Genomic DNA, 13,698 nt, shown 5'->3' with positions numbered 1-13,698 from the left:
TCATCTCTGCTTTTTGCGGATGATGTGGTTCTGTTGGCTTCATCAGGTGAGGGCCTCCAGCTCGCACTGGAGCGGTTCGCAGCCGAGTGTGAAGCAGCAGCGGAATGAGGATCAGCACCTCCAAATCTGAGGCCATGGTTCTCAGCCGGAAAAGGGTGGAGTGCCCACTCGGGTCGGGATGAGTTCCTGCCCCAAGTGGAGGAGTTCAAGTATCTCGGAGTCTTGTTCGCGAGTGATGGGAGAAGGGGCGGAGATCGACAGGCGGTTGGTGCTGCGGCTGCAGTGATGCGGACGCTGCACCGGTCCGTCGTGGTGAAGAGGGAGCTGAGTGTAAAAGCGAAGCTCTCAATTTACCAGTCGATCTCACGTCCCTACCCTCATCTATGGCCATGAGCTGTGGGTAGTGACCGAAAAAGAACGAGATCGCGGATACAAGCGGCAGAAATGAGCTTCCTCCGAAGGGTGGCTGGCCTCTCCCTTAGAGATAGGGTGAGAGGCTCGGCCATCCGGGAGGGGCTCAGAGTAGAGCCGCTGCTCCTCCACATCGAAAGGAGCCAGTTGAGGTGGTTCGGGCATCTGACAAGGATGCCTCCTGGGCGCCTCCTGAGTGAGGTGTTCGGGCATGTCCCACCGGGAGGAGGCCCAGGGCAGACCCAGGACACGCTGGAGAGATTATATCTCGGCTGGCCTGGGAACGCCTTGGTGTTCCCCTGGATAAGCTGGAGGAGGTGGCTGGGGAGAGGGAGGTCTGGGCTTCTCTGCTTAGGCTGCTGCCCCCGCGACCCGGCCTCGGATAAAGCGGATGAAGATGGATGGATGGATGGATGGATGGATGGACAAGTTTTTAAATTTTACTAATTTCAAATTATTTAAATCTACCTGTCTAATATACAAAGTTATACACTGTCTGGCACCTTCACCAATGAGTGATTTTATTAAACAAAAGTCTAGCAGTGTTGCCAGGTCTCGACTGACTTGAGCCACTGTTAGAGGTGATTGTGAATTGACATTCAGGCGGACCACCTTTTCACAGAATGCTCTGTCATATCAGGGAGTGAGCTTCTGGAATAGTCTTCCACTGTCAGTGAGGGAAAGTACAAGTCTACCCATCTTTAAGAGTCACTCAAAAGGGAGGCTGAGGGACACACAAACATGTGATCATGTTTAATAATCATGCTTTATATTGGACGGGAAAAAGAGTTAGTGTATTACAAAAGGAAACAACTGTTAGTGTAATGGGTGGCGCAATATCACGACAGTCAGGGCATGTGCAATACTGGGGTTTGTGCAATATAATTAATGTGTTTCCGTTATTGTTATCTATACTGTCCTCTGTGTCCACTCTTCTTGTCATTGTTTGTTCTAGTATAATGTTATGACTGTTTTTGTCCTTGTCACATGACCTGTAAATAATGTCTCTGTATGTTTTTACTAACTTGTGTTTAACACCAACCTGCCAGAGGGTCTGCAGATGGAAATTAGTCCAAGGCTATAATCTGGCATATTTACATTTGTTAAAATGTTCATTAATATGTATTTCCCCTCTTTCTAAAAATAAATAAATAAAATAAATAAATAAATCTTTAGTAGGCTTAATTACTGTAACAGCATCTTTACAGGTCTACCTAAAAAATCAGTCAGACAACTACAGCTCATTCAGAACTCTGCTGCTCGAGTCCTCACTAAGACCAAAAAAGTGGACCACATCAGTCCAGCTCTGAGGTCTTTACACTGGCTGCCTGTCCGTCAGAGGATAGACTTTGAAGTTCTGATGCTGGTCTATAAAGCTCTGAATGGTTTAGGACCGAAATACATCAGTGACCTCCTGACCCAGTATGAACCTTCCAGATCCCTCAGGTCATCTGGATCTGGTCTGTTATCAGTCCCCAGAGTCAGAACCAGACACGGAGAAGCTGCATTCAGCTTTTATGCTCCATATATCTGGAACAAACTCCCAGAAAGCCTCAGATCAGCTGAAACACTCAGTTTATTTAAATCCAGGTTGAAGACTCACCTATTCTCAGCTGCATTTGAATAAAGCACCAAATCCACACTTAAGTTTAAATTTCAAAACTTACATTTTAACTACTTATTTTATCTACTGTTCTGATTTTATCTACTGTTTTTTTTAATCAATTTTAAATCAGGCTTTTTAATTGTTTTTGTTTTTTAATGTCTCTGTAAAGCACTTTGAATCACCTTGTTGTTGAATTGTGCTATATAAATAAACTTGCCTTGCCTTTTGTAGACCTCCCATTAAATCACACATATGAGTATCTGAAATCATTTACACACTGAAATGCCTGAATACACATTTTTCAATATACAAATGCAGAATCAGTTAAAAGTTTGAAAACACCATTTTAACCATTATTACTGCTACAGCGGAGATCCAAACTGATGACATCAGAATTATGAAATAACATGGACTTATGCTGGAAGAAACTGAGAGCAAACAAGGAAAAAGCTCATTCTGCATATTATATTCTTCACCGTGATCGCAGTGCTCTGACAGCATTGTACAATCTCTGGTGGTGAGTTAGTCGATTGCCCTTTATGTGGACATGTGTCATTTCTTGGATGCTACACAGGATGAATGATGCAGTAGATACTACAACTCCAGTTCAAATAAAGTTAGTCTGCTGTGTAAAATGGAAATAAAAACTGAATGTGATGGTCTGCAGATCTCATAAACTCATATTTTATACACAATAGAACACAGAAAGCATACAAAATGTTTAAACTTTTAATAAACATAAGGTCATTTTGAATTTGATGGAAACAAAATGTCTCAAAAAATGTCCATTACTGTTCAGCATCTCTCTCCTCTTAACTACAGTTCGTAAAGGTTTGCGAGCTGAGGAGACCAGTTGTTGGATTCATTTTGAGACCGGAATGTTGTTTATTTCTTAAAAAAATGTTCTTGTCGTGGCCAGGAGGATCAGCTGTCTCTGTCTTTCTCTCTCTCTCTCTCCTCCTCTCTCTCTCGCCGGGGCGGAACTCATTGTGGGTTCACGCCCTCGGCCCACGCCCTTCGGAGAAGGAAACACCTGATCCTCATCAAGGTGACCAGCATTTAAGCCAGGCAGAGACTGCTGTCGTGTGAGTGGATTGTTTGGAGAACGTGCTTTACCCCTGGATTTCCCTGCAGCCCCGTCTCTCACCCTTTGTACATAGCACTTCCCCCGCACCTTTTTGTATATACACCAGGTGGACTTAACAGCTCTTAGTGGTCAGCGTCTCCCAAACATCACCCACATTACAGAGCCTGTTTCTTTAACTCTTTCTGGAAATCATTCTGAAACTATACAGTTATGTGTTCAAAGCTCCCCTCTAGTCCTAGGCTACCCCTGGCAGCGTCAACATAACCCAGTCCTCGATTGGAGAAAGGAGAGCATCATGGGGTGGGGGGAGGAGTGCCATATGTCCTGTCTAAAGGCCCCTCCCGTGGACCCTCTAAGCAATTCCCTGCTCTCCGAGCCTCCCGATCTTTCCTCCGTGCCACCCGTCTACCATGACCTCAGACTGTTTTTTTGCAAAGATAGAGCGCACTCGCTGCCTCCTCACCGGCCATACGACTGCAGGATTGACCTTCTCCCGGGCGCACCACTCCCTACCAGCCGTTTATACAGCCTTCGCAGCCTGAACGTGAAAGTATGGAGAAGTACATTAATGAGTCACTTGCTGCAGGTTTAATTCACCCCTCATCTTCCCCAGTGGCCGCTGGTTTCTTTTTTGTTACCAAGAAAGACAAGAGTCTACGGCCCTGCATTGATTATAGAAGCCTTAACAACATTACGGTTAAGAACAAATATCCCCTCCCGCTGTTGAATTCCGCTTTCGAGCTTCTCCAGGGGGCCACAATCTTCACTAAGTTAGACCTGCAAAATGCCTATCATGTGGTCAGGATAAGGGAGGAGGATGAGTGGAAAACGGCGTTTAACACCCATCTCGGCCATTTTGAATATGTTGTCATGCCGTTTGGTCTCACCAATGCTCCAGCTGTTTTTCAGGCTCTGGTAAACGACGTGCTCCGGGACTTCATCACCCACTTCGTCTTTGTTTACCTGGATGACATCCTCATCTTTTCACGCTCACCGAACACGAACGCCATGTCAGACAGGTCTTACAACATCTCCTTGAGAACCATCTCTTTGTTAAGGAAGAGAAGTGTGAGTTCCACGTAACCACGGTCTCCTTTCTGGGCTACATCATTGAGTAAGGTAATCTCAGAGCCAACCCTGCTAAAGTTAAAGCCGTCATTACCTGGCCTACCCCTTCTAATCATAAGCAGCTCCAAAGCTTTCTGGGTTTTGCTAACTTTTACCGTCGTTTCATTCATGACTACAGTAAGCTTGCTTTGCCAGTTCTGACTGTCCACCTTAACTAACCTGGAAACTGTGAGGAATTGAGGTGTTATTTTTCTGCCATTTTTATTATTTCATTTTACTATTTCTAGTTTCATTATTTTGTTATTGCTATTGCATCATAATCATATAACAAGCATCTGCATTGACGCATTTAGTAATAGTGATATTGCATTTAGATGTTTAAACATATTGGCACCCAATTAAGTTTTTATTACAGGTGCAGTTATAACCACTTTAAACTGTTGAGTTGGATTTATAATCTTAAATGTTTATATGCAGACGGCATGGTGAAAGAAAAGGCCCCACGCAGAGTAACTCTGTGCCAAAATAAGACAGGAAGTTACATGTTTTTGAAGTTACATGCTTTGCAGGAAGTGAAACCAAAACCAGAGTCTGAGTGAAAGTTATTCTGAGGAGCTAGTCGGCAGGTGAAATGGGGTGCGATTGTGGTTAGCACATAGACATACACGTAACCACACACACACACACACACACTTAGTTAGAGGGATCATTTATAGGGGAAAGTTTAAATTGTTTTGCTTGGGGTTGCTGTTAGACTATATTAGGAGGAGCAAACATATTGGCAACTTTTGAAACTGTTGGAACTTCTGTTATGAAAATGATTATAATCCTTTATACATAATTGCATTTTGTGCTTATTAAAGAGCTGTTGCTCCTTGGTCAAGTGAGGGTCAAAAACTTTTGGTTGGCGTTATGACCAGCCAATCTACTGTGAGTTTGACTGGAGCTGTGGAAGGATCATAACACACGCTTACAAGACATGTATATCAGGTTATTTTATGATCTTTTATTTGTTTACATTCTTTGATTAAGTTTTAAGTAGTACCATTTAAGTAAGACATTTATTCAATATATTACACATCAGTTTCAGTTGTGTATGTGCTGGCCTTTGTCTGGGGAGAAGGTGAGAGGTGAGACAAAGTGCAGCTGCGGTGATGACATAACCACATACATACACATAGTAGTAGGCCCATTTTGTGGTAAAGAGTTCAGATTTAATTCTGCTATACCTGTAAGAGTGCCGGCGGACGCGACCGAGCTGTTTCAGGAAACCGATCTGCTGGTTCCAGCGATAAGCGACAGCGGTGTGGGGGACAACATCTGCATGGAGGTGAAGATGCGATGTTCTTTTAATTGTGTCTCAAGTTGTCAAATAGAACATTTGTGGTTTTGTGATGATGCAATGAGGGGGCGTCACAAAATATACTCTGATGCATATAAAACTGTAGTTTGATGTTTGGAGGATGAGATTGTGGGGCTCTCTGCTTACGGAGTCAGCTCATTCTCCCATGCGTGTCTTTTCATTAAAAATCATCGTCTTTACCTTTTGGACCAGTGTGGTTACTTGCATTCCGCCTGTGTTTCCTTCCCTATATTTTTGAACCTTAACAAAACCAAAGAGAATCTTTGGAGTGTTGTCAGGAAGGAGACCACAAACAACTGACATAAGTCTGATTTCTAAGTAACCTTTGAAATGGTGGACCACAATGCATTGCCAACACCAGACAGAATGTAATGAATCCATTTACTTGAGTACTTTACTAAAATAAAGGTTTAATGTGCTATATGATGCTAATTTCTGCCTTTATTATATTTTGAGTGCAAATATTATATTTGAGTTTTTCAGTATTTTGCAGATTCGTTGCATTATTAGCTCAAACTACACTTTGAACATAAAGAAGTGTTGTAAATTCTTTTTCATCGAGCTTAGAAAAGTCTGTTACAATAAATGACCGTGAATTTTTTTCATATTATATTTATTTATTTATTTTGGCAAAGGAACAATGTTATAAGACAAAGACAAACAAAGAAGAAGACAGGACAGACAGTTGGGTAATGACATAAAAAAGAATAATGGAAAATCTCTAGTAACAAACATTATCTTAATGTATATGTCTAATTTTCCATGTGAAACTCTTGGATTTAATGTTGAAAAGTATCAAAAACATCATCTTGAAATAAATGTGGAAGCTTGGTTAATGGTTGTTAATGATTATAAGATCTGGGTTATTGGCGACCTCAGGGATAGAGTGACTGTGGAATTAGTCATTCATTTGAACTGATTTCCACAAAGCTGTCAGAGGTGCAGCTGCTAGAAGCATTGATGTAGTAGTACTATGGTATAGGACAACATCCCACATTAGATATATTTGTCTGAATTTTGGATTTGGGCATTACTGTTTTCTGATTAAGACAGATGTTACAGATGTTAACACATTCTGGGTATTAGAAACAGTCTTTGGACATTTTGCGTTTGCAGCTTCCTGTTTTCCTTTTAAATCTGCAGTTTAATGCTAAGTGATCTGGAGGTCTCATGAGAGGAGAGAAAGTACACAAGTATGACACACAAAGCGAGTGCTCAGGTAAAAGGTTGCTATGTGTTTGTTGGTAACACTAATAGGTATGACCCAGGTCATAATTTCGTGTGTTGTATTTGTTCCTCCACACCCTGAGGTGATGGTCTTCATTTTTCCTGCTGTTTTTTGCTTATGTAAGTTCCAGATGGAAGCTGACCATTGGTTGGAGACTGAATGGGACAGCTTTCAATTGGGACTTAAATTAGGAGAATAGAGCTGTTTTGGCTGTGCCCACTCAGATGTTTTCTACCCAAAATGAAAATAAACTATTAATTTTTTGAAACTGCAAATTCTGCTGTCTTGAGGTGACTTTTGTTGTGATTTGGCGCTATATAAATAAAATTGAATTGAATTGAATTGAATTGCTGTAGCATGGGCCATTCTGTGGTCCATTTGTTGGCCACGGTTCAGGACATTTTGGATTGTCCTGTGCCGAGGAAACATCAACAACTCCGTGGGTTTCTGAGTATGTATGGCTACTTCTCTGGCTTCTTTGTGGTAGCTAAGTTAGTTGTTTCTTATGTAGAATTGGCTGTGCCCACCCAGACGTTTTCTATTTTCTAGTTTCAAAAGGAAAATAAACTATTTTGCTGTTGAAACTGCAAATCCTGCTGTGGCACTGGTCCTTCCTTGGGAGCAGGGAGAATGGGAGTCATTGGGCAATGGAAGAACTGTTACGGTTTGACAAGAGGACTCAAACGCAGGACAAGGTTAGATGCACAGAGGACTGGAGAGACAAGGTTTCACTTGCGACACATGGAACACATTGTGAATCATTTCAGATGGACAGAAACAGGGTTAATGAGAGCGTCAATCTCAAATTGGCCGATGAAGGTGGGAGACAGTTTTTGGATTCCGACCTGAGTGGGACGAACTTGGTTGACAGCCAAACCTTTTGTCCGGGTGCGTAGGTAGGTGCTGGAGTCCGATGGCTGTCCGCCAGACGCTTATTTCGGTCCGCTGTGCGGAGAAGGGTGGCTCGGGTGGCTCTCCAGGCACACCAACACCTCTGGAGATGCTGCTGGACAAAAAGCACAAATCGCTCACCTTCGATGACTGGGAACAGAGGTGGATGATAGCCCAGGGACGCCTCGAAGGGAGACACTCCGGTGGCCGAGGAGGTGAGGCTGTTGTGAGCATACATGGGAGTTGACCTCTCCAGGTAGTCTGATTGGTGGACGCCAAGCATCGGAGAGCCGTGAACTGCGGACCCCTGTCAGAAACGATGTCCGCGGGGATTCCATGGAAGCGGAAAACATGGTTAGTCAGGAGCCGGGGGGTCTCCAGAGCCGTGGAGAGCTTAGGGAGGGCGACAAAGTGAACAGCTTTAGAAAATCGATCGAGAATCGTGAAAAGGACTGAGTTACCTGACGAGGTTGGCAGGCCAGTGAGGAAGTCAATAGCGATGTGCGACCAGGGGCGGCTTGGCGTAGGTAGTGGTTGGAGTAGGCCGGAAGATGGTTGATGGACATTCTTGTTTTGAGTGCAGATCTGACAGGCGGCAATATATTCTCAGACATCTTTAGCGAGTGAGGGCCACCAGGTGAAGCGCTGAAGGAAGGTAATGGTGCAGTGAACCCCAGGGTGGCAGGTGAACCTGGCTATATGAGCCCAATGAAGCACTTGTGATCTCACCGAGGAGGAGGGGACAAAGAGTAACCCTGGAGGGCCCGTTTCCGTTCGCTGAGCCTCCCTAATGGCAGATTCGATCTCCCAGGTCAGGGTCCCAATAACACACATAGGAGGGAGAATGGGAGTTCCTGAGCTGTGTCCTCGGTCCGTCCATACCACGAATGGCTGGGCAGCGCCCTCCAACCAGTGGCACCACTCCTCCAGGGCGAGCTTGATGGCTAGCAGTTCTCTGTCTCCTACGTCATAATTTCTCTCTGCGGGGGAGAGACGGTGAGAGAAGTAAGCACAAGAGTGAAGCTTACCACTTTGTAAATAACTCATGAAAGAATAAAGTTACGTTGAAACCAAGCACACCATTGTTTTTCTTGTGACATTACCAATAAGTTTGATGTGTCACATGGCCCTCTTCCTATTGAAAAAACAAAAGTTGTATTCAAGATGGCCGACTTCTAAATGGCCACCATGGTCACCACCCATCTTGAGGAGTTTGCCCCCTCACATATACTAATGTGCCACAAACAGGACTTTAATATCACCAACCATTCCCATTTTATTACGCTGTATAAATAAATGACCCACCCTGTACAACAGCCTAGCTGTTACACACAGTTTTATCCACTAGATGGTGCTAGCTCACAGTGAGAGTTTCCAGCAGCTGGGACTGTTAATGTGATGTGTTTGAGGATGAGAGGCAGAGATTGGCAGGAAAATAAGAAGAGATGGTGGACGAGGCAAAGTGGTTCAAGATCTGTGCACGATCATGAAGTGTATGCCTTCCTCATGCTTTACACTGAATATTATCCCCAGAATTTAGCCTTACAGTACATGTTTGTTTGTTACATGTATGTTCATTAGTTATATATATGTATGGGGGTAATTAGTAGCATTTTAGGAAACACCTGACCCTTACAGATAGGGGATCCACAGGCTCTGTAATGCTGTGGTTTAGCTCTACCTGCACATACAGTGTTCCCATACAAATCTTTATATATAATTCCAAATCTATCAGCATGTTACACAGTGCTCTCCGTCTCCATTGTCTGAAATGTAATGAAATTTAGCCCAAATATATAATTTTGTTCATGGAAGAATTGTAGAGATATATCAGAAATATACATACTGCTGTTGATTTCATCACTTAGAAAGAAACATGTTTTTAAGTTTTAAGGGAAATGAACATTCAAACAGAAGACAGGGTGTGAAATATAACTGATGAAGATGGAGGGTGAGGCAGACAATGCATGCAACAAGAGTACACTACCAATACTGTCACCTGGTATCAGGTGTGTGTGTCAGGGCAGATCTAGGTACGTTTGCAGACAAGAACTTGAATAATTATAAGATCAGCTTTTATTCATAGTGTGGTCACTTAGAAGAAGAAAGGCCAAACACAACAGTGCCATATTAGCGCTTTATAGAGTTCATACCAGCGTGGTGAGTAAATCTGACACGTCTTTCCACATCCAGCAGAGACACATACGGTGTCTCCACGAGGGCGGCATCAGATTTATGCTGGAAAGTTGCTTCGTTGACAGCCAGTGCACAATGCAATGATGTGATTGCCTGGATAAATGCTCTGACTGGCCATTAAGGCTAGAAATGCTCCACAGTGGTCACCGCTGGCTCATTGTTGATTTTACTGCTGTGGCTCTGGAGGTCCAGCGGGTGGCCCGCTTCGATGGGAACCCCTCGCTCTGCTTGTTTGTGAACAGTGCATGTCTCCTTTTGCGTGCTCCATGTATATAATACAAAATGCAGCCTAAACATATAACATATATGGTAAGAACTACCGCATCACCATTGCACTGCTATTTGGAAAATAATGAAAATATGATTTTTGATTTATAGATCATGCTGTGTTAATTTCAATCATTTGAACGCACAGACGAACCCGTTAATAAAGGTCAATGAACTGAACTGGAGAGACAGAGGGAGGGGACGTACGGGGAGAGGGAGGGAGGTAGAGAGACCCTGGCGGACAGAAGCAGAGAGGGAGGTTGGACCGGGAACAATAGAGAGAAACGAAGCCTACCCTGAACACCAAACAAACCGAGAGGGCGACAAAAAGAAAGCAAACCACATCGGGTGATGGAGGGAGCGCGAGCTAAGCGAAGGACATGTGAGGAATAAAAACGCGAGGATCTTTCCCGAGCGGTGGGCTTTATTCCCGTCTTTCTTTGTCACTGGATAGTATTGAAACGGATTCCGGTATGAACCCAGCAGAAGCGGCCGAGGAGGCGCCCAGCGACCCCGACACTGATGCCTTCTACAAAACAGGTAGGAAGAGCGATCGGAGCTGATCTCTCCAAATCTAAGACAAAAGCATCACACCCGAGATCAATTTGAGCCAGAGCCGCCCGAGCAAGCACGAAAGCAAGAGAGCAAGAGCAGAAATGTGCAGAAAATCAGCTGGAAGCTGCACTAGCAGATGGGAGGCAGCTGCAAACATTCTGCTTCAAATAAGGAGAAATGTTGCGCTGTTTGAGGCTTTTACGTGGATCTACAGGGTCATGTTTTTTTCCGTGTGTGTGAGTGTGTTAGCTGATGCTGCTGGTCTACAAAAGAAGGAAGAATCATGGTGGGATCACATCAAATCAGCAGCTGAAAGGCTCAGGAAAAAATGTCCAGCATGCTACAAATGGCAGTTTGTGGAGCTTCAAGAAGAAGACTGTGTGTTTGTTCTGATACATTTACAGAAGGCACAAGATCACTGATTCCAAATAACTAGTCTGCAAGAGGAGTGCAAGCACATCATGGAGACTGTGACAGTTCATTACAGTATCATTACGTTATACTTCCAAAATGTTTTTTAAGATCATTAAAAAAGGAGACAGCAGATCATTTCTGGTATCTTCTATAATGGTAAAGGCTGAAGCAGATATTAGCAGAACACCATGGCCACCTCTGATTATTACATAGTGGATCCAGATGTGATGCTACTTTTCTCTGCTCAGCTTTGACAAGATCTCCAACACCATGCAGCTTCAAACCCTCCACCATGTTTTACAATTAGTTGTTAGACACTTGCTGTTGTCCATCGAACACGTTGGATTTAAACCTTCATCAGATCTGCTGCCATGGCAGTCTTTTCTTCTTGTTTCCTTTCCTTAAGAATGACTTGTTGATGGAGGCGTTTCTATTGAGACCAGGCTGCATTTGTTACCTGCTGAAGTTCAGGTGCTGGTTGCTGGGTTGGGGGCATTAACTCAGCTTTCATCACTCCGAATTTCTTGGCTAGCTTTGCATGAACTCAGTTCTGTTCAAATACATTTTATTTATATACCAAACAAATCACAACAAGGCGTTAGCATGCTGTTTTGTGAAGAATCTTGCAAAGAGCTGAATTTCTGTTAGCAGTATAATGCAGTTGTTTCCATCCTGGATGCAGGTTACATTTACTATAGTGCTCCTGACCTTTAATGCAATAGAAATCAAACCAATGCCCATGTCTCTGCTCCTGAAAAGCTGTATCGCTCCACAGTTTTCCTTCTCCTGCACCTGAACTAAATTCAGCTGATTGTTTTAGGAGTGCACAGGAAGGAAACAACCATTATTGTTTCCTTTTTTATCTGCCTGGTGTGCAGTTTGTGCTTGTCAAACTGGGTTATCTTTGGAATTTTTTTATAGATTCAATTAAAGAAATGGGAATCAATTATGGGATTTTTGTGAGCGACTGTCCAAAGAAAACATTTGAAAGACATCCATAAAGCCTGGACAATAATTGCTCAAGACCACTTTATACAATGAAAGTCTTGGAAGCAAACTGAGGGTTGGCTGAGACTTTAGCACAGTACTGTGTGGCTTCAGGTGTGTGACACAGTTTCCCACACTGGGATGTGACACACATGCTGGGGTGCACTCAATGAACCCATCAACACCAGTTTTGGTACCAAGAGAACAAGTCATGTAAAGATGCCACCTGTGTGGCAACACTGCCCTTATTTACGGAGACCAACACGTATGTCAGAGCGCTCGTTTACAGTTCAGCATGCCAATGAAACTTCTCACACTGAGGCTGACCCCCTCCATCCATCACCGGATATTAGATTTTCTCACCAACTGCCCTCAGACTGTCAAGCTGAGCAAGTACATATCCTCCATCCTCCCTCTGAGCACCGGAGTCCCCAGAGGCATAGTGCTGAGCTGCTTCCTGTATTATCCATAGCCATTCTCCATAGTCATCATAGCCACGGAGGACACCGCTGTACAGCACAACATGTGATTTCTCACATGACGACACAAGAGGAACAGCTGCAATGTAAAAATCTAAAAACTAAAAAGAGTTTATTGTGTAATTTAGCAGGAGTTTGGGAGTACTACGGATGCTTTGGGTTTTTGCCCGAACACTGACAAACTTAGTAGCTGATTAGCTACTATTTCTAATGCCCTGGCATTTTATCAGTGTTGAATCTGGATTCAAACCCCTGTTCAATTTCAATTCAATTCAATTCAGTTTTATTTATAAAGCGCCAAATCACAACAACAGTCGCCTCAAGGCGCTTTATATTGCACAGTAGATCGCACAATAATAAATACAGAGAAAAACCCAACAATCATATGACCCCCTATGAGCAAGCACTTTGGCGACAGTGGGAAGGAAAAACTCCCTTTTAACAGGAAGAAACCTCCGGCAGAACCAGGCTCAGGGAGGGGCGGGGCCATCTGCTGCGACCGGTTGGGGTGAGAGAAGGAAGACAGGATAAAGACATGCTGTGGAAGAGAGACAGAGATTAATAACAGGTACGAGCCAATGCAGAGAGGTCTGTTAACACATAGTGAGTGAGAAAGGTGACTGGAAAGGAAAAACTCAATGCATCATGGGAATCCCCGGCAGCCTACGTCTACTGCAACATAACTAAGGGAGGATTCAGGGTCACCTGATCCAGCCCTAACTATACCCCTGTTTCTATAATACAGCATGTTGTGTTCTGAAGTGTAAATGGTCACAGGCAGAGCCAGAAAAACCTTCTTCTTCACGATGTTGATATTCTCTCGCTGATCTTTATTGGCTCAATTCTGGAATAGTTTGGGAACAATTAAAAAATTGATTTCTCAACTCTCTGCGTGCAGCAAAAGTTAAAACTGATTAGATACTCATTTGGCTTTTACTATTTAAACATCAAAATGTAGTCATCCTTTCTTTTGTGAACAATAAAAAACACATATTTGGGCTAAATTGCATCTGTGTGTTTGAACAGTTGTGAAGATTTTTGTCCTGTAGGTGATCAAATGTTAGACTGACAAGGACAAAATCAGAGATGGCGCTGTTCCACTTCATTTCTAAAACCAATTCCACTTATTATTCTACCAGTAAACTG

The 13,698-nt window shown here is 43.4% G+C and overlaps 1 protein-coding gene across 3 annotated transcripts in view; it reads left to right on the top strand.

Moving 5' to 3' along the window:
• Window positions 1-10,372: 10,372 nt before the first annotated feature.
• kalrna (kalirin RhoGEF kinase a) overlaps window positions 10,373-13,698 on the top strand; it is a 156,895-nt gene continuing 153,569 nt past the window's right edge. For all 3 annotated transcript variants that reach the window (XM_039599862.1, XM_039599861.1, XM_039599860.1), the window contains exon 1: window positions 10,373-10,657. In XM_039599862.1, the coding sequence (XP_039455796.1) occupies window positions 10,591-10,657 (67 nt within the window). In that variant the 5' untranslated portion in view covers window positions 10,373-10,590. The remainder of the gene's footprint in view (window positions 10,658-13,698) is intronic.

The sequence above is a fragment of the Oreochromis aureus genome, linkage group 16 (assembly GCF_013358895.1).
Source record: "Oreochromis aureus strain Israel breed Guangdong linkage group 16, ZZ_aureus, whole genome shotgun sequence".
NCBI lineage: Eukaryota > Metazoa > Chordata > Actinopteri > Cichliformes > Cichlidae > Oreochromis > Oreochromis aureus.
Note: the sequence above shows the minus strand (reverse complement) of the source record. Positions and strands in the feature narration are given on the sequence as shown.